Raw genomic sequence first — 21,110 nt, 5'->3', positions numbered from 1 at the left:
TATTGTGACAGTACTAAAGCCATAGCTCAAGCTAAAGAATCAAAGTCCAATCAGAAAACTAAACCATTCTGTATCATTATCATTTTGTTCGAGAGATTGTTGATCAAAGTGACGTCGAGCTTTAGAAGATCGATGAAAAAAAAATTTAGCCGATCCATTTACTAAAGCCCTCAGAATCAAGAAGTTTGATGATCACAAATGAAAGATAGGTATTAGATACTGTTCTAATTGGCTTTAATCCAAGTAGGAGTTATTGGAAATTATGTCCTAAAGCCAATTGTATAAATATAAACAATTGTGCTCTTCTTATTTGAATTGTATATAAATTATAAAGTAATAAAAATTATTTGATAGTTCATCATAATCTATGCATCTTTCTCTTTAGAACTCTTATATTATGATGAAGTTCTTACAACTATTTTCAATAAATAAAAGAGGATTTATCGAATAGTTTTTAAATTTGTTCGCGACTAAATGATACGTTATTAATTGGACGATAACATTTATCAAGTATAGATCGTTGTGTGCTATATCGGTTGGTTGTTCTCATAATTAAAAATATGAAGACACTGGTATGGCATGCAGATAAAATGTAAGAGTATATTTATACTAAATATGATCCAACTGCAGAGCACTCTGTTGTCAAGAGTAGCTCACAAAGGATATGGATATAAGTGTCCCTCCAACTTGAGATCACCATAATGACTTGCAAGCAACTCATCGTGCTTTGGTGTCGGACTATCTATATTTTTAATATAATAATAAAAGATTTTTGAATACAATCAAGTACTTGTGAAGTTTGTGTGTAAGTCAAGATGGGATTGATCACTCTAGGATTTTAAAGATAATACTTTGCTGTGTTTAAATTAAGTAAAATCTTGATCAAGATAATCCATTTGATGAGTCACAAGATTTAGAAGGTTGAAATATAATATGGATATACTGATTATGAGTTGATAGTTTAACTCTTAAGTCATCTTGAGTATTGAGGGTCAAAGAGATGAATTATACGGTAACCATATGCCAAAAATTCTTGAATGTTGCTTTGTAACAATCTTATCTGAATATCAGGTATCATTGCTAGTTGATCACTTCGATTAGTATAAAAATTTATTTCTATACTACTGGCTTAGTATTCGAACCTATGGAGTCACACACACTAGATGTTCTTGTCTAATCAGATGGCTGATTAACGATTATGAATCATTCAAGGATATAATCCTTAATATGATTGATGATTAATCTTATATAAAAATTATGATAAAATAATTTATTAATAGTTAATGAATAATAGAAGAATTAATTAGTGATTAAATTGCTAATTGGCTCAATTTGATTGAGCAATAAGGTTCGAATCAAGTCTAGTAGAATTGGATTTAATTAGGTATGACCTAATTAGGTTATAAGATAATCTAATCGCTAAAGAAGATTAATTTTTAATTTGATCAGAATTTAGATTTAATTAATTTTTGATTGGATCAAGACTTAACTGAGGAGATTAGGAGCCTAATTGGATTAGGTTCGCTCTAGTTTATTTGGGTCTAACCAAAGTGGATTTGGATAAGACCAAATTGAATCAAAATTGAATTGAATTTTATCCTTGCGTCTCATCCCTTTCTCCATGCAAATGTTTCATCACGCAAAAGGGAGTTTTGCATGAGTTTTTTTCCACACCTAAGGCCCCTTGTCACCCTCTTGTTGGTTGGGATATGGTTGGTTGGAATTGTAATTCAAATTAGATTTGAATTTAAACTCAAACCTAATCCTTATTTAATCCTTTTGTCGCCCACCATAAGATGGGGTCTCTTTTGTGCGACAAGAGAGAATGGTTCACCATGAAAAATTATCAGATTTCCACCGTGAGAAGGGTTGGGGCGTGAGGCTCTTGGGTGTGGGTTTAGTTCCTAGCCATGGGGTTTTGGAAGAGAGAAAAGAAAGATAGAAAGGGTTTCTCCCTTTGCCTTCTTCTTCCACCTTTTCTTTCTCCTAAGTCTTCTTCTCCTCTAGAAGAGTCCAAGAGATTCGAAAAGGAATCCAGATCAACCATCAGGAGTATATCTCCGTAAGAGAGCTAACATCTCAGTGAAATCATCGATCATCGAATCTTTGATCGGATCAGAAGCTTCGTGTGGATATCTGTAGAGGTTGGATGTCTGTGTGGCTGCTGTGCAACTAGAAGAACCAGCAATCTATGGTAATCAGCTATGATGAATATCGATCCATGCTCAGATATTGAGATCCTCTCAATTTCTTGTAGATATGATATACATCATAAATACGATCTATGTTTTGATTTCAAATTATGCATGTTATGTAGTGTCATAAGATCCTTGCTTAGGTAGTTTTAGATCAGATCTAATGTATGCTAAGTTAATATGATTAATCTAAATTCATTCTCTTATATTTTAATTCAAAAATATTTTGAAAATCATGCATGAAACTACCTATAATTTTCTTCAAATGGTATTAGAGCAAGGTTGTTGACATGAACATAAATGTATGTTTTGAAATCTAATTTTATGTGAAGCATAAGATATTTAGATATAATTTTATGTGATATATGAGATATATGCAAGTATATGTGATATGTAGATCTAGTTTAATATCTTAGGAGCCTAGTACTCGGAATGGGTACATCACCATGATCGTTTGGCCTTAAAAAGAAGCAGGGATTAAAGCCTCTCTTGTCCAATCGATGGATTCTTTTATGGTATGTAGGAGTGTCACTTATGATGTCTCATGAGGAAGAATAGTGAAAAGAAGATTTATGATTTCTTTTGTTACTGATTTCTTCAAAAATATCAGATCTGAAAAATGAAACCTGTTGCTGGCACACCTGTTGAGTTGACTCATTTTTTATTCGAGTAGACTCATTTTTTATTCAAGTTGACTCAAGATCCTGGTGAGTCAACTCATTTTACAAATGAGCTGACTTAGTTGTGCAAGCTGAGAATGATGGTTTCTGTTCATCATCGGTGAGTCGACTCTATCTTAGAGTTGAGTCGACTCACTGCGATGAGTCGACCAATCCAAGGTGAGTCACTCATTTTTATGGACAAAAATAATTATATATTTTATGCAATAGTTTTATATCTGAAATTATTTTGCTTCTACACTTAATTAAGAATTAAAAGTAAAAACTTTAGATCTAAAATTGAAAATTTAAGATCTTAAGACATTGTATAAAACATGGGGGTATGAGTTAGTTTGAATCTAGTCCTTTTGATTCGGTTAGATCTAGGGTTGAAAATAAATGAATAATGGACTAAACTGAGTAGTTGATCGAATTTAATCAAAAATTAATTTAGATTAGATCAAAATCATTCTAGATCAAACTCAATAGTTATAGTTGATCAAGTCCATGATTTTGATTTACCAAATGGATTTGATTGTGGCTCAATGATAAAGCTCGAGTCATTTGGCTGGCCAAATCGAAAGCGATGTACCAATTGGTGTCTAATGCAAGTGATTGAAAGAGATTTTTAATTGGGACTATTGTCTTTCCTAGCCAGTCATGCTGGTGTCTAAGGAAAGAAATGAGGATCCTCCCATCGATCTCCACTTACCTGGCCAATGTGGTCAATTTGATTTTGATTAGGCTACTTGGTTATTTGAGTTCATCCTTGCCATTAAGGTTAATCAGTATGACTGATTTAGATACTTTTGAACCAGCTTAGTCTCTAGTCCTTTTCAATGGCTTAGTGAAGTCAGTGGGAGAATTTTTGACTGCTGGTTGATTTTGGTTCTAATATATATAAATAATTTTTTTAAATTATTAGATCCTTAAAATGATAATATTATAGAGATAACAAGTTCATAGCCTCCCATTAAGGTAGATAGTAATAGGTCTAATAGTCTAGGTAAACATTGGAGGCATCTTATGCCTGGTGTTCATTTAGATATTGAAATTATCATCCGTTATATGATAACTCTATTGTGACTATCTGATGAATGGTTGGGTTGACTAGAGCTTTACTCGAGCCTAATCATTCATTAGTTAGATCCATTGAGTATGTTCATATTAATGGTTAGACCTATTTAGGACTTTCAGTGGAGGTGCCTTACGTCTGCTGAAGAAGATGATCCATCAAGTCTAATTCATCACCTATCTGATATTCTTCACTAGAACCTCTCTCCTAATTTGCAAAGCATAGCTTCTATTCAATCAAATCAATTGTAACATCATTAAAATTTTATGGTTCTCAAGTTTTTTTTCAGTTAGAGCTTGTAAATGTCATCAATTCTTCAACTGTAATTTGATAATTAAGGCATGAGTATGTGGCCATTTTTATATGCAAGTTTGCATAAAATTCTTCTTAGCTTCATAGGTGTTCATGCTTTATAGTACATGAAATTTAACTAGAACTATCTTGGACCACATAAGTATTTCTTTACCTCAACCATGCCGTAAATGCTCTCTTGGCCTTGGCACACCATTCCTTTGCTCATCTACATAAAAAAAATTTAAGTGTTTTGCATATAGATTATTATCTTAAATTATTAATGGTATACAATATTGCTATCTCAAATATTTTGTAATTTTCTTTCAGAAAAAGATTAGAAAGATTGTTTATTAATAATGTTATCACCTATAATTTGCAAAGTGTTTGCTCATGACTCATCCATAAAGCCGCAATAATACTTTTGCATCAAGACTTCGAAGGATGTTGATGTAGCCGAAGGCAGAGAGAAGTCCGAGTTTCAAGATGCGAAGATCAAGATGGACTTGCAAAAGAAGTCCACACTCATCGGAGGTTCTCTAGTGGGGGACCCTCCAATGCTTAATTTAGATAGATTTGAGAACAGTAAAGGAGACCAGAGAGAATAGACTTAATGTTTATATCTCGAGAATATCCTATTACCACTTTATATAGAGATGGAGTAGTAGGCCATTATGTAGGCTGGTAGGTCAGATCATGATCTATTAGGCCATTAGGATAGAAAATTTGGAGATTATTAGTCACGAATTGTGGCCACGTTCTAACAAAGATTACAGATTATGGCCCATATGACTAAATAAGTAGATGATCTGAGGTCATTATATAGCCAAGGTCTCAGCCCAAAGCATCTCCCTCGATGTCGGTCATGAAAAATTATCCTGAGTGGTCAGTGATATTTCGGCTTTGAGATCGGTTGGCACCCAAACTGGAAGGTTGGATGGAAGTCGATGAGATCATTCCTTCTCAATTCTTTGTGATGGTCTTGGAGAGTCATCAGACGTAGTCATCGTCGGCGTGTTTATGTTCTTGATAGGTGGCCGAGGATGGTGTCTAGGGATGAAGTCTGATGAAGTTGCCCGCTCCATTATTAGGACATCCTAGTGACATCTATTGTTTAAAGTCTACCTCAGTGCCTCTATTGAATTGAAGAGTACATCCAAGAATGAGTTTCGAGGATAATAGCTAAGGTAATATGACCCCATAGCACTTGCCTCCAACTTTCAAATTCAAAGTGATTGCTTTGGATGAAAGAATTAGTAGTCTTTAGAATATATCCTTGACGTATATCTAAATAGGCAAATCCAAGTTGCCTGGTCTTCAAATGAAATATCATGTTGCTTTATGAAATCTGGCATCAAGTTGGCAAGTCGCTTCATAAATCGTGCCCTAATTATTTGAAAAAATTCGGTGCTTCATGAATCCTAAAGCATGTACGAGGGATGGGCAGCTCGAGGTGAGTCATTATTTCAGCCTTGAAGGTTGGAAATTGGCGATTATGGTTTGGCTAGTTAGAGTCTGCCATCTATCTCATATTGATTGGCTCGATGCCATTTCACATGAACTCACTTGCATGGTCGGATTAGAATAGTGGTGCATCGAAGAGTCACTTGGTCTGATGGTCCTGATTTGTATCACATGGATGACATCTGTTGGCTCGGGTCTGATCTGGACCATCGATGGATGGTACATAAAGGCCTATTATCTCATCTTTCTTATCTTTTCTGGTTGCCATTTGCTCTCAGTGCTCCATCTTTCAGTCCATCAAAAATTTTACTGCTACCGTGCATCTTGTCTCTTTCTTCAGTGCTGGTGGTGTTTTTCGATCAAGCCTCCAATCATTTTGATTGATTTTCTGATAATTCTCCTCGTTCGGATCACTTTTCTTCTTTCTTTTATTGGCCTTATTCCTCTTTCCTTTCGGTCTTTTTATTTCAAAATATCTTCCAATGATGAGAATCGGGGCAAAAGTCATGGAGACGGCAAGGGTTCTCAGCCACTTCCTCTTTGGTCCAAGTTTGAGGAGAATCCTCGAACTATCATTGAGGTCGCCTCATCATTCGAGCATTGAGATCTTGAACTGCATAGGCCGAAGAGTCCTATACGGGGGTTCGGAGACTTCTTTGGTCTTAGAAATGAGGAATCATCCATTATTGAAACCAACCTTTGGAGGATTTCATCTCAATATTCTATTCCTTCTACTTTTTGGCTCAAAGCTCTGAGTCAGGAAGATCGCATTTCACTTACGTCGGAGGGTCAAGTCGCCACATATGAGGAGACTTTTCGAGCTGATCTTTGGTTGTCTTTTTATCCCTTCGCTTCCAACGTTCTTGACTTCTTCAGAGTTCTTCTAATCTGGATCACTCCGAACTCCATTCGAGTGATCACTATTTTTATCATCATGTGTGATTAGTTTTATATCCGACTAAGGGTTTTGCTTTTTAGAGTGCTATTCACCTTGAAGAAGCACCCCCATGAAAGAGGATGGTGGTACTTCAATTCTCAATATAAGTTCATTACTGGCCTTCCTTCCTATATTCATGATTAGAAAGGCCAGTTCTTCTTTGCATCTTCGAATGACCCTTGGGGCTTTAGTTAGATTTGAAGCGATCCTCAGCTCTCTCCAAATAAGAAGTTAGTCCTCTCTGAGGATGAGGAGAATTATCATAAGCTGCTTGACATTGAGGTGTCAAAGTTGAATGAATTGATGGCCAAGAAGACACTTTATGATGTCGGCCTTAGTCCAACTTTTCCTCGAGATATGTCTAAGTCCTTTTACTTATTGATTGCCTAACTTCCTTCGATTTTTCTTGCACAAACTTTGGTCTTTAATTTTGTAGTGATGAGGTCTAATTTTGAATTAGCCATATCGACCTTTCTAAAGAGCAGACTGAGCTATGCTTTCGAAATAGATTTGTTGAGAAAGAAAATAAGACAGACATCTTGCTCAGCTCAAGCTCTGCCAGCTCCCAATAGATTGGCTAGGATCTCCAGTATAGTTCCCATTGAGATTGGCGATGCATAGGAGGTCATTGTTGCTCAGCCTTTAAGGGCAGTACCTTTAGCTACTTCAGAACCTATCCGGATAGCGACTCCTCTATCTACCCCTTAGGCCTTATCACTATCCCAATCAGATTCATTCCTGGTGTCACCAATTGCTTCAGCACTTGCAGCCTAACAAGCAGTGGGGTCTTTCTCATTGGTGATTGAGGAGGAGTACGTCATCGTGATGAGAAGGTTCAGGAAGGATGAGCCGGCTCTCCATAATTAATAGCTTACCTCGAGGAGGTAAAGCTAATATTGTTGCCAGCCGACTGGACTGAGATAAGGCCCAACCCTTGGATAAGGCATTGTCTTCTTCATATAGAGATCTCCTAAAGATGAGTCTCAATCTTAGTGAATTTTATTGTTTATTTATGGCATGTTCTGACTTCGATTATTCCTTTATAGTTGATATATGATGTAGCCCACCTTGGTGAGGTGGTCGTTGGCCTCAATCGGGTGAAGAGAGAGCTTAAAGGGGATCTACAAGCAACGGAGACTCAGAAGAAGGCTATGGAGGAAGATGGCTCCCAGGCTAGGTTTGAGCTCCAAGTCGCCGTGGGCCAAAATACACAACTCAAGGGCTTCCTCCCCATCAAGCATAGGCTAGTAGAGATGGGTCGGAAGAGGATCACTGAGCTCGAAGAAAACCTATAGCTCAAAGGGGTGCTGTGAAGGTTACCAAGAATAAGGCTACATAGAAAGAAGCTCGGGCTGAGGTTGACAAGGCATAGACAGTCACTAAGGCAGTCACCGAGGCTAAGCTAAAGGCCATCAAAGAGTACAAAGCTTCAATGGAGTTGGAGGCCGAGATCACTAAAGCCTCCTCGATGTGTTTCAGCTATGGCTTTGATGCTTGCAAGGCCCTAGTTGCATACCTCTTCCCCAAGGCCAACACCGATCGACTGGACCCTACAATAGAGATCAGGGAAGAAGATCGGTCTGAAGTCGAGGAGCCTATCGAGCCTGTTGCCGAGCCTACTAAAATTGAACATCCCAATGATGAGCCAACTATATCTCCAGGTTCTGCCATCAAGCCAATTGCCGATGTCGATGTCGAGATATCTTTTGAGGAACTTTGAGCCCTTTGTTCCTCATCCTCTTTTTGTAATTTCACTTGCCTTTGGCAATTTTGTAATGAAGGCTTTTTTACTGAAATGGACTACCATTTATCAAATGTACGCTTACTTGTTGCCTTGTCCAAAGTGTGATATGAGTTCTCAAAATGGATTCAACATCAGAGTCGTCCTTAGTCTTGTGTCTTTTTTTGGAGTTGTTTGAAGAGTAGATTTAGGTTTAGATTTTGCCAAATTGTCGATCGACATCCAAAGTCCTCACTTCGTCTAAGTTATCCTTCTAGGCAGCAGCCCATAGTCGTGGTTGGATATTTTCTAAGGTTTGGTCACCTCATCCAAAGTTATCTTTTTCAGATGTAGCCTATTTTCAAAGTTATGTTTTTGTCAATATAGATTCTTGAAGTCTATCTCAATAATTTTGAGCAAAATTTGTCAAGTCGATGACTTTAGTCATATCCTCAAATCTATTTTGAGAATCTCATTTGTGGGGGTCCTAACTCAGATTAGGATATTTTCTATTTATCGGTGCCATACTGAATAAAATTTTGGAGGTCTCAGCCAGAACAGAGATATCTCCAAGGGATCGATTCTCTGATTGAGTTGTCGGGATTTAGTTTGGCATTTGAATATCTCATAATCATCATCGTTGGTGCTACGTCGAACATAATTTCAAAGGTCTCGACCAAAGTTGAGTTATCTCTGAAGGATCGATCTATTTCGATCTGAAGGATCGATCTGTTTCGATCCGATTGTTAGGGCTTTGATCATAGGAGCCTAAGGGAGCATGACATTTGATGCTGGCACTTCCTGGTAATGATAGTCTATTAGGAAGAATGACTGAGACTCTATCTCCCAGGAGGATCTCTATGGCCTCTTATAAGGTGACACATGTTGTGGGGTCAAAAGGGGTGGTTGGAGGCATTCATGTCCAGCTTCTCCATAAATGGGGTCTATTGCTCGAGTCTAGCATCAACTCAACTATCCTCTACAATATGGTGGTGCCATCTAGCTTACCATCTGACAATCATCAGTGATTTCCTCCATCTAGGGGAGCCTCTTCCTATCTTCAAATAACCACAAAATGCCTTAAGGGATGAACAACAAAGCTTGCTGTGGGGGTATTAGAAAATCCTACTGCTCCAACGATGAGTTGAAGTGACAGATGCTGGGGGTTGCTCTAGCATTGTACTCCAAAGAAGGATCTTCGACCTTGCCATGGGGGTTGCTCTAGCATTGAACTAGCCTTTTAGCCCTTCTCGATGGAATATCCAAGAGATGGGACGTGCCCCTGAGAGGAGATGCACTATTTCATCCCTGATGTCCTTTATCAAGAGCCAATGACCATCAAAGGGGGAGGTCTTCACATGCAAATGCTGTGGGAGGTCTTCTTAGGTGTAGATCTCATTGGATGTAGTTCGGCTTTGTGCCTACAGACAACGACCAAATCTGAGGTCATCGATTGAGCTCTAATCTTTTATCACTCTTTTCTTTCACTGTAACGAATTTTGTAATTAGCTTTTTTTGGAATATGTGCATACCTTTTTGAATAAAGTATTCCTTTGTTATTTCTTCATCATCGTATTTGTTGTCATTCCCTTAATCCGACTCATATGGAGATATTTGGGAGGACTCCTATGAGGTGTCATATGAGATCGATCTGAAGTCAATTCATAGCGATATTTGTCGAGTTGTTGTAGAACTCCACTCAACTCCTCACTGACGAAGAGTGACAAGTGGCTACACAGGTCCCTGAAGAGTTAGCCCATTCATCATTGTCCTCGGCCTCCGCTCGACTCATCCATGGGTGAGAAGTGCTAAATGGCCATGTGGGGTTCCTAGAGGGTTCACCCCATTATTGTCATATTATGTCGTCGGAGTGTTTTCGAGATGTTTAAATTGTGGAGGTCTTAACTTGGGTCGAGATAACTCCATATCATTGGTGTGTTGCCAAATAAAATTTTGGAGGTCTCAACTTAAGTTGAAATATCTATGAGGGATCGGTTCTCTGATCCAGTCATCAGGATTCAGATTGATATCCGAATATCCTATAATTATCATTGCACCCAGCTTGTGGCTGAGGATGTATAATCATCATTGGTAGTTTTTTGACCTTTTTGATTTGTGTAGAATCTATAGAATTTGATAGAATAAGTTGATTAATGAACCGAACGTTTACAAATCTTATCGATAACATATTCGAAAGTTCACAATGCTCCACATTCGAGGAGTGGGTTCCATCGAAGCCTTCAATTGACTATTGTCGTTAATGTCGTTAATGTAGTGACAACATCATCATGGAGAATCTAAGCTCATCGGAGATCAACAATGCTCCTCGATCGCTCTCTTTGCCTTTCTAATTTTTGGCATAGTCTTTTGCCCCCTACCACCTCCGAAGCTTGAGATCACATTGATAACATCGGCTATTGGTCAGTTGTCGCCACTCTATAATTTGTTGTAGATACTGAATGGTGTCGATCGATATCTGGATCTGGCGGACCATGTTATCAAATAATTGTGGGTTAGCCATCACAGGCACCGATACCGACCACATAGATCTAACAGACGGTCGAGTGACTCCACCCTGGCTTCATCGGATGGACTATCATCGGGAAGTGGTGGAGTGATTATGTTATGCCATATTCTCTCTCTTCTCCGATCGATAGGTTGCTAACCTTTCCTCTAGTGCCAAACTATTACGTTAAGACTCTGAATACCAGGATATCGAGATGGCAAAAGAAGTCCACACTCGTCAAAGGTTCTTCAGCAGAAGATCCTCTAATGCTTAAGTCAGTAGGAACTTGAGAATAGTAAAGGAGAGAGAGAATAGGCTTAGTATTTCATACCTCGAGGGTCCTATAATTATTTCTCTATATAAGTGTAGTAGTAGGCTATCATATAGGCTGATAGGTTAGATCATGATCTATTAGGCCGTTAGGATAGAAAATTTGGAGATTGTTAGTGATGGTGTAGTACTCACATTCTAACAAAAATTTCAGATAGTGGCCCACATGACTGAATAGATAGATAACCTGAGATTGACATATAACCGAGGTCTCAGTCCGAAGTGCCTTCCTTGATGTCGGTCGTGATAAATCATCCTGAGTGGTAGGTGATTTTCTGGTCTTAAGGTCGGTTGGCACCCGAACTGGGAGGGTGGATGGGAGCTGATGAGATCATTCCTTCCCGATTCTCTATGATAGTTTTGATGAGTCATCGGACATAGTGATTAGCAGTGTGTTGATGTCCTCGGCAAGTGGCCGAGGATGGCATCGAGGGACGAAGTCTGATGAAGTTACCCATTCCGTTATCGAAAACTCCAAGTGACGTCTATCATTTGGAGTCTGCCTCAGTGCCTCAATCGAACTGAAGAGTACATCCAAGAATGAATCCTGAGGATAATAGCCGAGGTAGTATGACCCTGTAACAAGAATAAAACTATTCATTAGTAGCTTAGGATTAGATTGATGAGTGCCTTCATCAGCAAAGAGTACATGGCCAATGATCACAGAATTATAAAAGTAGCAACAGCTATGACTCCATTCACGGAACCATCAACATTCACATGCAACACGGTATGTGTGGATACCCAGTAACAAGAATCGTGTTTGATAGAGAGGCCTTTGCAGTACTGCGCTTCCATAGAGATATAATGGAGGTATCATTGGATGAAACTTAAATGAATTCAGAGCTTAACCGATGCACCATTTTTGCCATCTGATTAGCATTACTGATAGAAGCTAGTTCCTTGAATTCAACATCAACCATCAAGCAAAAGGTATGAGATTTTGCCTCTCATAATTGATAATGTTAGAAGACTAGGAACCAGCCTCTGCAATCCACATTGGAGGGAAGAGAGAACTGAGAGTAAGTTGCAGAGTATAATATGCTAGTAGCCGAATCAAAGAACCAATCCATATGGGAGTCAAATTAGAGAAAGAGATGAAGTCCAATCTGTTTGGGATTTTTATGGAAGGGTCTGACTTGATAGAAAAAGAAGCCATCTCTCCAGAAACTTATCGATCTGAGAAGAAGCCTATTCCTCACAAGATCTCTCTAGTCATCCACCATCTTTCAGAAGAACCAAAAGATTTTAAATCTTGTATTATTCCAACATCATGATTCATTATATTGCCCTAGTTTTCAATTTTCAGGAGTTACTCTAAACCCTCTCAATAATGGTTCATTTATTTATTTCAAGATGATGCCACATTTACATCTAGTACAACTTAAATAACCCAATTCTGACCATTTGGTCATTTATTTCAATATATTGCTACATTTCTTTATTCTAACATCTCATATTTAGACGTCTCATAGTATTGTCTCTTTTCTTATGCTTCTAATTTCTTTTCATAACATGTTATTTGTGCAAAGTTCTCTTACTAATTGAAATATGCTAAATTTGTTCTGCAAATTTGGTACTCTTGGATGATCTACCTTGTCAGTGTCAAATTTTCCATTATGTTCCTATCTTTATCTTCTTCATCATATACCTTCCCATTTTCTTTAAACTTTCATCAAAATTTATATAGACATTCTTTCTGCTCTGATTGTCTTATGCTAATCCTCCACCTTCTCCCAACATTACCTACATATATCCTTGACTCAAACGAAGAAAGTGTAGGAAGAATAGGAAAAGCAAAAAAATAACCAAGCCATCAGACTTGATAACTTACACTGAATATAAGCTTAATTTTTTTAAAAAAAAAAGAAAAAAATAGAGAAATGTCATTAGTCAGGCATACAGCAGAAATAGGAAATTTAAAATGAATAGACAAGGTTAAATTTCTTTCTTTTATTTTGAATTAAAGTGAGGGAACACAAAGACCTTTATTAACCAAGACATGTAGCATGTTTGATTTCATTAACTGCAAATTTTCATGAGAAACAAAAGAAAAAGAAGAAATGTATCAACACTTGCTTGATTCCAGAAGTCAAACAAAGATGATGTTATAATTCATTTCTCCTGTAAAATTTATTGACATTATTGCCAAAAACCCCAGAAATTCTTCATTAGCTTCCAAGGGAAAAAAAATGTAGTTATAAAAGAATAACATCCAATACACAACTGAAATCTGGCACAAACATTTACAACTCCATGCTATTTCCTTGTAAATCTTTCATATGTATCATAGAAGATATAAATAAAAAATAACTAGAGCCCATAAATGTTAAAATTGTGAGTACCTATCAACACATGTAATTAGTGAGCAAACCATGCTGACTTATAAGCCATCCACTTCCTAAAGACCCAGCGATCCTTCATTGGCTGTGATGATGGTTGGAGCATCAAATCTTTGAAAGTGATGAAAAAAAAAAAAAACATGTACACATACAAGGAAACTGAGCAAACAGATGCAGGCTGAGCATCCTTTGCCACAATCTTCTGAATTTCCTAAAATTGACAGTGGCCCTTTCGGCTAATATTACAGTTAGGTGTCATCTGTAAATACTCTGAATATGAAGTCACGAAAGCGCTTTGCATATTGCTTTGGATCAACAGCTGATATTGATGTTGGGTCATACTGGATGGACTTGTAGGCATGTTCAAGCTTTTTGCTGATGTCATAGTCTTGGAGAATGTCAATGATGCCAAAGAACAATATCACATCATAAAATTCCCCTGTGGGTTCCCCAATCAGCAGGGATTCAACATCACTCCTCACTATCCGTTCCACCCTAGCAGGCATGTTTATACCAAGTCTGATTGTAGCCCACCTGCATTCATACAATATTTCAAAAGAAACAAGGTGAGAGTCATTTTATTTGGAACTTCGGTATTCTACTGTCCAATATGCCTTACCGAACGAAGATTTTAAATTGAGATTCAGTGTGAGATAAATCAGACAGAGCAGACTGGAATGATAGAACAAAGAAAATCAAATCAGTCATTGGGAATGTCTTCAAGAAAGTAAAACTTGGTCTCAGTTCTCATTTAGCCAAACAGGTTTCATATTCAGTAGTCTCAAATCATTTCAGCTCTAGTTTAGGCAATTAGAAAATTATTAAGATAATCTTAATTAAAATTAAGACAAATCATAAAATATCAATAAAAGTTAATAAGAAAAACTAGATATTTTTTTAGAATGTATTATATTACTTTGTACATTTAGATGTATCATTAAGTGGTTTAGGACTAAAACAATAAAAATTAACTCTTTTCAAAAAGAAATAAGTTAAAATCATTTTTAGATTGAATATATTGTTTGATTTTTTGATGACAAATCAGCATGCCAACGTAAATATCTATGAGACTTGAATTTTAGGATAGCCAAATCTTTGTCAAAAGTCTTCCTCTAGTATTCAATGCTTTCAAGTCATAACAATTGCAAAATCCTAAATTTAATTTAGAGAACCATTTTCAACATTGACGGAAGTGAAAAAAATGATATGAAATCAAGCATGGATTCACATATGCAAACAATTTGACCCAAGTTATTTTCAGCAAAAATTCCAAAACTGGCCCCATTTTGGATGGATTTTGGTCAAGAATGAAGCTATTAGAAGCTAAATTCATCTAAGGAGCACCTATTGGACCCAATCAAAAAAAGGCCAGCTGGCTGGTCACAGCTTCTTGGCATGCCACACCTCAGAAAGAAGTGGGTGCTAGTTAGAGTTAGCAACAAAGAACTAGTTTATGATTATGGCAGCAGCTGAAGAAATTATTGATGAGGAAGCAGTTTTCCAACCTTCCCTATATCATCGGGAAGTCTCCAATACTGTCAAAGGTGTTTTCTGGGAAGTCATAACATGAAGGCCCAGGAGGCAAATTTTCCTTTTAGCATTAGACATTGTTTTAGTTCCAGTTGCAAGATTTGTAAAAGGATGAGAAAAAAACATCCAGGGAGGGAACCTAGGATATGCTGTGGAGATGACTGCAGTGGCCAAATCTCCATGGGAGATGCTGCAACCTAGAGGGAGAGAACTGTTAGTGGATGATTATAATTATCTTGGACCACAACTTGAGATCTGTGGCACCGGCTAACTATGTACAATAATTAATCACCAGGTCCATGGTTACATGTTATTGTTTCTACCACAAGCTTCATCATGCTAAATATGATCTGTAGGACTAAACTGAGCACAGCTCCAACTAGCATCTTCAAATGGAGAAATAAGAAAAGGACCAGTGTACAGGAATTGCAAAAGCCTCGAGGGCTTCTCAAAGAAAGATTCAACTTGTCCTGATGCAACCTCTCAAGTTCATAAATGGTGGGCTTGAAGAGGATCCTAGTGACAGAATATCATCTATACTGAGTGTTTAGTCAAGCAAGATGTATACGAGCTAATCCCAGTTAAATGCACCAATGATAGTACCCTACAACAAGCTATGATAGATAAGTTGAAGATGGTCACTTTAACCAAGAAAATCAACAAAAACAAGTAACATATACTGCATTAAACTTTATTGAGGACATAAAATTAGATCAAGTTGATGTTAGTTGCTTATAATTAGATTAAGTAGATTAGAAGCACTTCTGATGAATCCATCCACATGACCTCTATATATCTGTTCAGATTTCAAGTGAGACTATCCCGAGACCTTCAACAAATTTTCGAATGTGTGAAGTCTGTGAATGATTTATGACCATACAAATTCTGAATACTTTCAATGAGAATCAAATTCATGCATAAAGAACATAAAGTTAACAAAGTCTGCATTTTTTTTTTTTGCATCATACCTGGTTGGATCACAGAGAAACTGATCCACGTCTGCTCTTGAAAGGCGGGGAGTTGCTTCACTTGTTTTCTCATTATGACCAATACCTGTAACCGAAATAAATGGAACTCCTCAGCCACAGCTGAAAATTTACAAGAAAATTTGCAAGTATCGCTTTGTTTGAAATTGACCTTCAGTAGGGAGCATATCTTGGGATACTTCTCTAAAATGAACACCCACCAAAAGACTATAATCCATAATCCTTTCCTGCTCAAGAAGCTCGAGGTCTCTATCTACTTGCCTGCAAAAGATTATGCATTAAATGAGAATGCAGCTCCAAACCACTGAGATTAAAAAAATTGTTAGATAAGGCAAAGTATTTGTCGTTCTAAGACTGGAACATATAGAAATGGAACATCATAATTACCTGTAGAAATCCTGAAACCAAGATTTTTGCAGTCGGAATATAAAATTAAGGTCAAGGTCTTTCAGAGTAGTGTTTGCATCAATTTCTTCCTCAGGCTTATCAGTTGTACGTCCATGGGAAGACCCTTTGAGATCGAAGCGCCTATGAATTGCATAGTTCGTGCAGAAGAGATTTCCCATAATTACAAAGCGTACCTGATTCATTTTTACAAAAGAAGTGAAAAGCAATGAAAGATGATTTACTATAAGACTTCCACTTACTAATCTTTGACTTCAACATGATATTCTAACCTTCCTTTGGATAGCCCCAGTTAATTTGACACAGTGCAGACCAAAAAACTTGGTAACTAGAGTATTTTCAAAAGCCCGGACATGATTATAGTAGGCTGGGAGCATCCTCAGAAGCACCTGTATCATAAAACAGGATGCTTTGAGACAGATCAGGAAATGATAGTTTTTCTTGGACGCAGAGTGACATATAGGGGCAAAAACTCACTTTTACTTCAGATTTCTTCATGGTCTTTATCATGTACTTATCATCATTGGTTAGGTAAAAGAAGCTTCCACTTTTCCCAGGAGATGATAGTTCCCGAAGGGCATCATTTCCACAGATAGAGATCATGTAATCACCCGGATCAACCTTAAAAAGTTTGCGCAGCGTCCTGAAGTTCCAATGCAGAAAATGGGGTTATCAAACCTGCATGAACTAAGTTGGATATTGGATAGAAGTTGAGTAAACATATTCCTGCGCAAACCTGAAAACCAGTGGGCAGTAGTCCTTCCATCTAAAATCACAAGACTGGTGCGGAGGAGTCTGTTTTGTTCCTTCAGGAGGAAACCTTGTCCATACCTTTTCCTTTGGGTCAAAGGCTGATGCTTTCAGATCAAGTGATGTAGGTTGAGCTGGCCTTCCTACTGCATGTCTAAAATGCCAAAACAAAGTAAAATACTAGTTAAGATGATCAGAATTAGAAAAGTACAAAGATTCACATAGCTAAGATTTCAAATGGTTCTTGATAACTAAAACATTGCTGAATGATGCCACATAATCAACTCAACAACCAAAGAAAGGTCTTTAACATACATTACGCAAAGGAGTTCTTAGTTAAAAAGCAGAAATTTAAGGGAAAAAATTCTATTATTTTTGCAAATACTAAACATGACAGAGGGATAGTAATGCAGGGCATGCTTACTGAACCTTCCCATACCCAATAGGCCAATACATTGTTTATATATTTTTTTAAAATTTTTAAAAACATTATATGCATGAAGAATGGCACGTAGAAGACCAGTTCACATTTACATAAGACTCCAAGTGTTACTCTTATAAAATGTGTGGTGATCTCTCCTATTGTTTTTCTCAAAAAAAAAAAAAAATCTAGATGTAGTTGCTGGATGCATGGATCTATTGTTGCAGGGACATGGACATAGGAGTTAGATCATGAAATGATGTCAGTAAGGTCTCGACTTACCAACTGCAAGACCAACAATTCCACAATTTATCCGATACAAACTATATTTTTATCAATAATATATTATTATTATTATTTAAAGAAACTCTTTCTTACCTTGACTTGCTAAAGAAGGGCAACTCCTCTCTTTTCTTATCTTCTTCTTCAGGGCTATAATTTCAACTGAGCAGGCTTTAGAATTTCACAGACATTCCTATTTGTATTTGTATTAAATTTAAGAACTAGGTTTTTATGTAGAACAGAACAACACACAGGGACACCTTCACAGGATTTGAATAGGAAAGCCCTCCCCGCCATATTAGCTTTCCTAAAATTGCCCAAGGAACTGGAAAGAATGGCTTTCCTTTACCTTTGTAAAACAAATATAGTGAGGTTACACCCTTCAAATTCTATGTGACATTCAAAATAAATCATACATAGAGGTGCCCCCTTTCAAGAAGATACCAAATAATGGATTTTGGAAATATCTTAGTTTTGCACTCCTTAATGCACTTATGGATTCCAAGATTGTTGCTCAAAACTGGAGCCTGGTCCTTAGGATTCTAGTTAACAAAACCACCCGAGGCCCATATCCCAAAGAAGTGGGCATACGAAAAACAGCATTTTCCATGTAACATAGATTCTACCAAGGTTGTAAAATAGTGGGTCTATTAAGCCATGATCCAACTCTTGATACATGATTTTGTTTTCCATTTTTGTCAATTCATAACTTTAATGACTGTCCGATTCATTCCTCCCAGATTCCATGAACCAAAAAGAATCAATCATTGTCTATAAAAAAACATAAACTAAAACTACATGTAGGCTAAAGGAGAGCATGACAAAAAAATATAAAAAACGGTAAAGATATATCATATTTTTCAAAATTCACAATAGAAAGAATAAATGTTATATAAGACTGTTTTGTTTTGTATTGTTTAGCTGTCTCTGTTATGGGTTTAGTGGTGAATGAGGTATGCAACCATGAAGTCGTTTTGGGGTGCTGAGGGGGCCCTACCCTGTTCTCCAATGCAACCATTCATAATGCAAAGAGATAAATAAAAGGTAATTAGCTAACAGAGCATTTATATTTCTCTTTCCATACATCACTTGCTGGGGCCACAGCCAAAACTTCCATAGAAACAATAAATAGATCACAGCAGAGAAAGAAGGATACCTGATCCCAAGCTGGAGATTGAGCATGAGATCATAATTCTTGTGCCCCTTGGAGATAGTCTCCCCCTGTTTCTTCACCTCCGGCGGCGGCCACTTTATCGGCACCCACCTCCCCGTTCCCCTCGACTCCGTTTCCTCCAACAGAAGCCCTCCCATCAATTCATTAACCCCATCGCCGGACGCCTCTCTCCCCCTCGCCACACCACCTTCCTCAGCATCACAATTATAATCCCCATCCGTCTCCCAATTGCTGGCGATGCTATTGTTGTGTCCATTGAGCCTCTTGGGCGTCTCTCCGGTCCCGACCGTGTCATCCGACGGCCGCCTTCTCGGCTGGCCGTCGTTCGATTTGGACTGCCTCCATACCGCCTGCTTCTGCAGGAAATTCTCCTCCATTCCCAACCAATTCAGCGTCTTCTGCGACGGGAGAATCGACACCGTCTCCCCCGGGCAAACCTTGCAATTGCCGAGGTCGGCGGTAAACGCAGCATTAGGATCTCGAGCCGTCGGCGAAGTGGCGGCCGGCGATGGGTAGTAAACGCCCTTCTGCTGGATGGCGCCGTTCTCCTTGCTCCAATGGCCGACGTAGAGGCTGCCGTCGGCCCAGCGGAAGCTTCCGTTGCCTTTCGGGAAGCCGTCCTCCCACCCGCCGTCGTAGCGGTTGCCGTTGAGCCAGACGAGGGTGCCGCGGCCGTGGATGACGCCGGCGCGCCACTCGCCGACGTACTCGTTGCCGTTCTTCCATATATAGCGACCATGGCCGTCCTGGAGGCCGGCGCGCCACTCGCCGTCGTAGTAGTCGCCATTGGCGTAGGACTTCTTCCCCTGGCCGTGTTTAAGGTTCATGGACCAGGAGCCGCGGTAGGTGTCCCCAAGGGAGCCGGTGTAGGTCCCGAAGCCGTCCATGAACCCGGTCTTGAACTCGCCTTCGTAGGTGGCGCCGGAGGGCCAGCTGAACTTGCCTTTGCCCATCGTCTTCCCGTTGCGCCATTCCCCTTCGTACATGCACCCGTCGGTCCAGAGGTACTTCCCGCTGCCGTGGGGGAGGTTGTTGTGCCACTGCCCCGTGTAGAAGTCGCCGTTGGGGAGGAGCCGCTCGGCGTGCTGGAGGGGCACGTCCAGATCGTCGGCGCCCGCGGTGGCCGGTGGGGCGTCGTCGAAGGAATTCGGGGTGGGGCCGTCGGCGGCGGTGGGGGAGGCCGACATCGATTGGAAGACGAGGCTGCGCCGCCGCGCCGACGGCTGATGCTGCTGGTGCGTCTTCCGGACGGTGGACTCCCATGCCTTGATGCGTTGGATCTCTTTGAACATATTCTACTCTTCCAATTACCTCCCCTTCTCCTCCCTCCTTCCTGTCCTTCTTTCACTCCTCGTTTAACGTGGTAATTATTTCTGCGTCCTTTTTATTTCTGGGAGGCCATTGTTGTGATGAATGAGAGGGGAAGGAATTAGGAGCTAAGAGAGCATTGGAAAGAGGGATACGTAGCTAATTTAGATTTGGTGTTCTTCTTTTTGATGATGTTGTGTTCGCTTTGTTTTCGTTCGATGTTTTGTTGATCTCCATATGGAGATTGCAACGAGGGAGAAGGGGGATGGTGGTGGGTGATTCTGGTTAGTTTGCATGTTTTTCGGGCTGGGTTCCGAATGGGGCTCCGACTAAGGATGGGGAACCCAACACCTGGAGGGCGGAACGACGAAGGCATCCTCTGGCCTCCTCTTCTTACACAAAAACGAGGTGTCATGCTCTTGTTATTTTAAGGATGATGGATGAGGAGTTGCGGAGAGAGAGAGAGAGTCAAAGAGTGTTTACTGACAACAACGAGCTTTCGTCGATCGTTTCACATTGGGACGAGGGAGTGTTGTCGGCATGTTCTCTTTGTCCTGTCTTTTAACTCGGCTGTATGAGTTGTATAGCGACATTGGAACAAACATCCTAAGAATCTCAGATGTTCCTATCTTGCAAGTGTTATCTCTTGATACTCGGAATGCCTGCATCGCAGATTACAAGGGATTGCTTGGTCTACCGTGGAAACTGAGGCCGGGGCAACTTCGAGCACACCTC

The 21,110-nt window shown here is 39.1% G+C and overlaps 1 protein-coding gene across 1 annotated transcript; it reads right to left on the bottom strand.

The window, feature by feature from the left end:
• Positions 1 to 13,414: 13,414 nt before the first annotated feature.
• On the bottom strand, positions 13,415 to 20,359 carry LOC105045600 (phosphatidylinositol 4-phosphate 5-kinase 4). Its single transcript, XM_019850522.3, has 8 exons — positions 19,050 to 20,359; positions 17,177 to 17,344; positions 16,918 to 17,083; positions 16,713 to 16,829; positions 16,423 to 16,616; positions 16,187 to 16,296; positions 16,018 to 16,102; positions 13,415 to 14,053 (listed from the first exon to the last, which is right to left on the bottom strand). Exons 1-8 carry the CDS (start codon positions 20,357 to 20,359, stop codon positions 13,768 to 13,770), a joined length of 2,436 nt encoding a protein of 811 aa, XP_019706081.1. The 3' UTR covers positions 13,415 to 13,767.
• Between the last annotated feature and the right edge of the window lie 751 nt (positions 20,360 to 21,110).

This window comes from Elaeis guineensis, chromosome 5 (assembly GCF_000442705.2).
Source record: "Elaeis guineensis isolate ETL-2024a chromosome 5, EG11, whole genome shotgun sequence".
Classification (NCBI taxonomy): Eukaryota; Viridiplantae; Streptophyta; class Magnoliopsida; order Arecales; family Arecaceae; genus Elaeis; species Elaeis guineensis.
Note: the sequence above shows the minus strand (reverse complement) of the source record. Positions and strands in the feature narration are given on the sequence as shown.

Coding starts and splice junctions, on each gene's coding strand:
- LOC105045600 (XM_019850522.3), bottom strand. CDS start 20,359: ATGTTCAAAGAGATCCAACGCATCAAGGCATGGGAGTCCACCGTCCGG. Junction 17,084..17,176: donor TACTGCCCACTGGTTTTCAG/GTTTGCGCAGGA, acceptor TTGGAACTTCAG/GACGCTGCGCAAACTTTTTA. Junction 14,054..16,017: donor TTTCTCTGTGATCCAACCAG/GTATGATGCAAA, acceptor GTATGAATGCAG/GTGGGCTACAATCAGACTTG.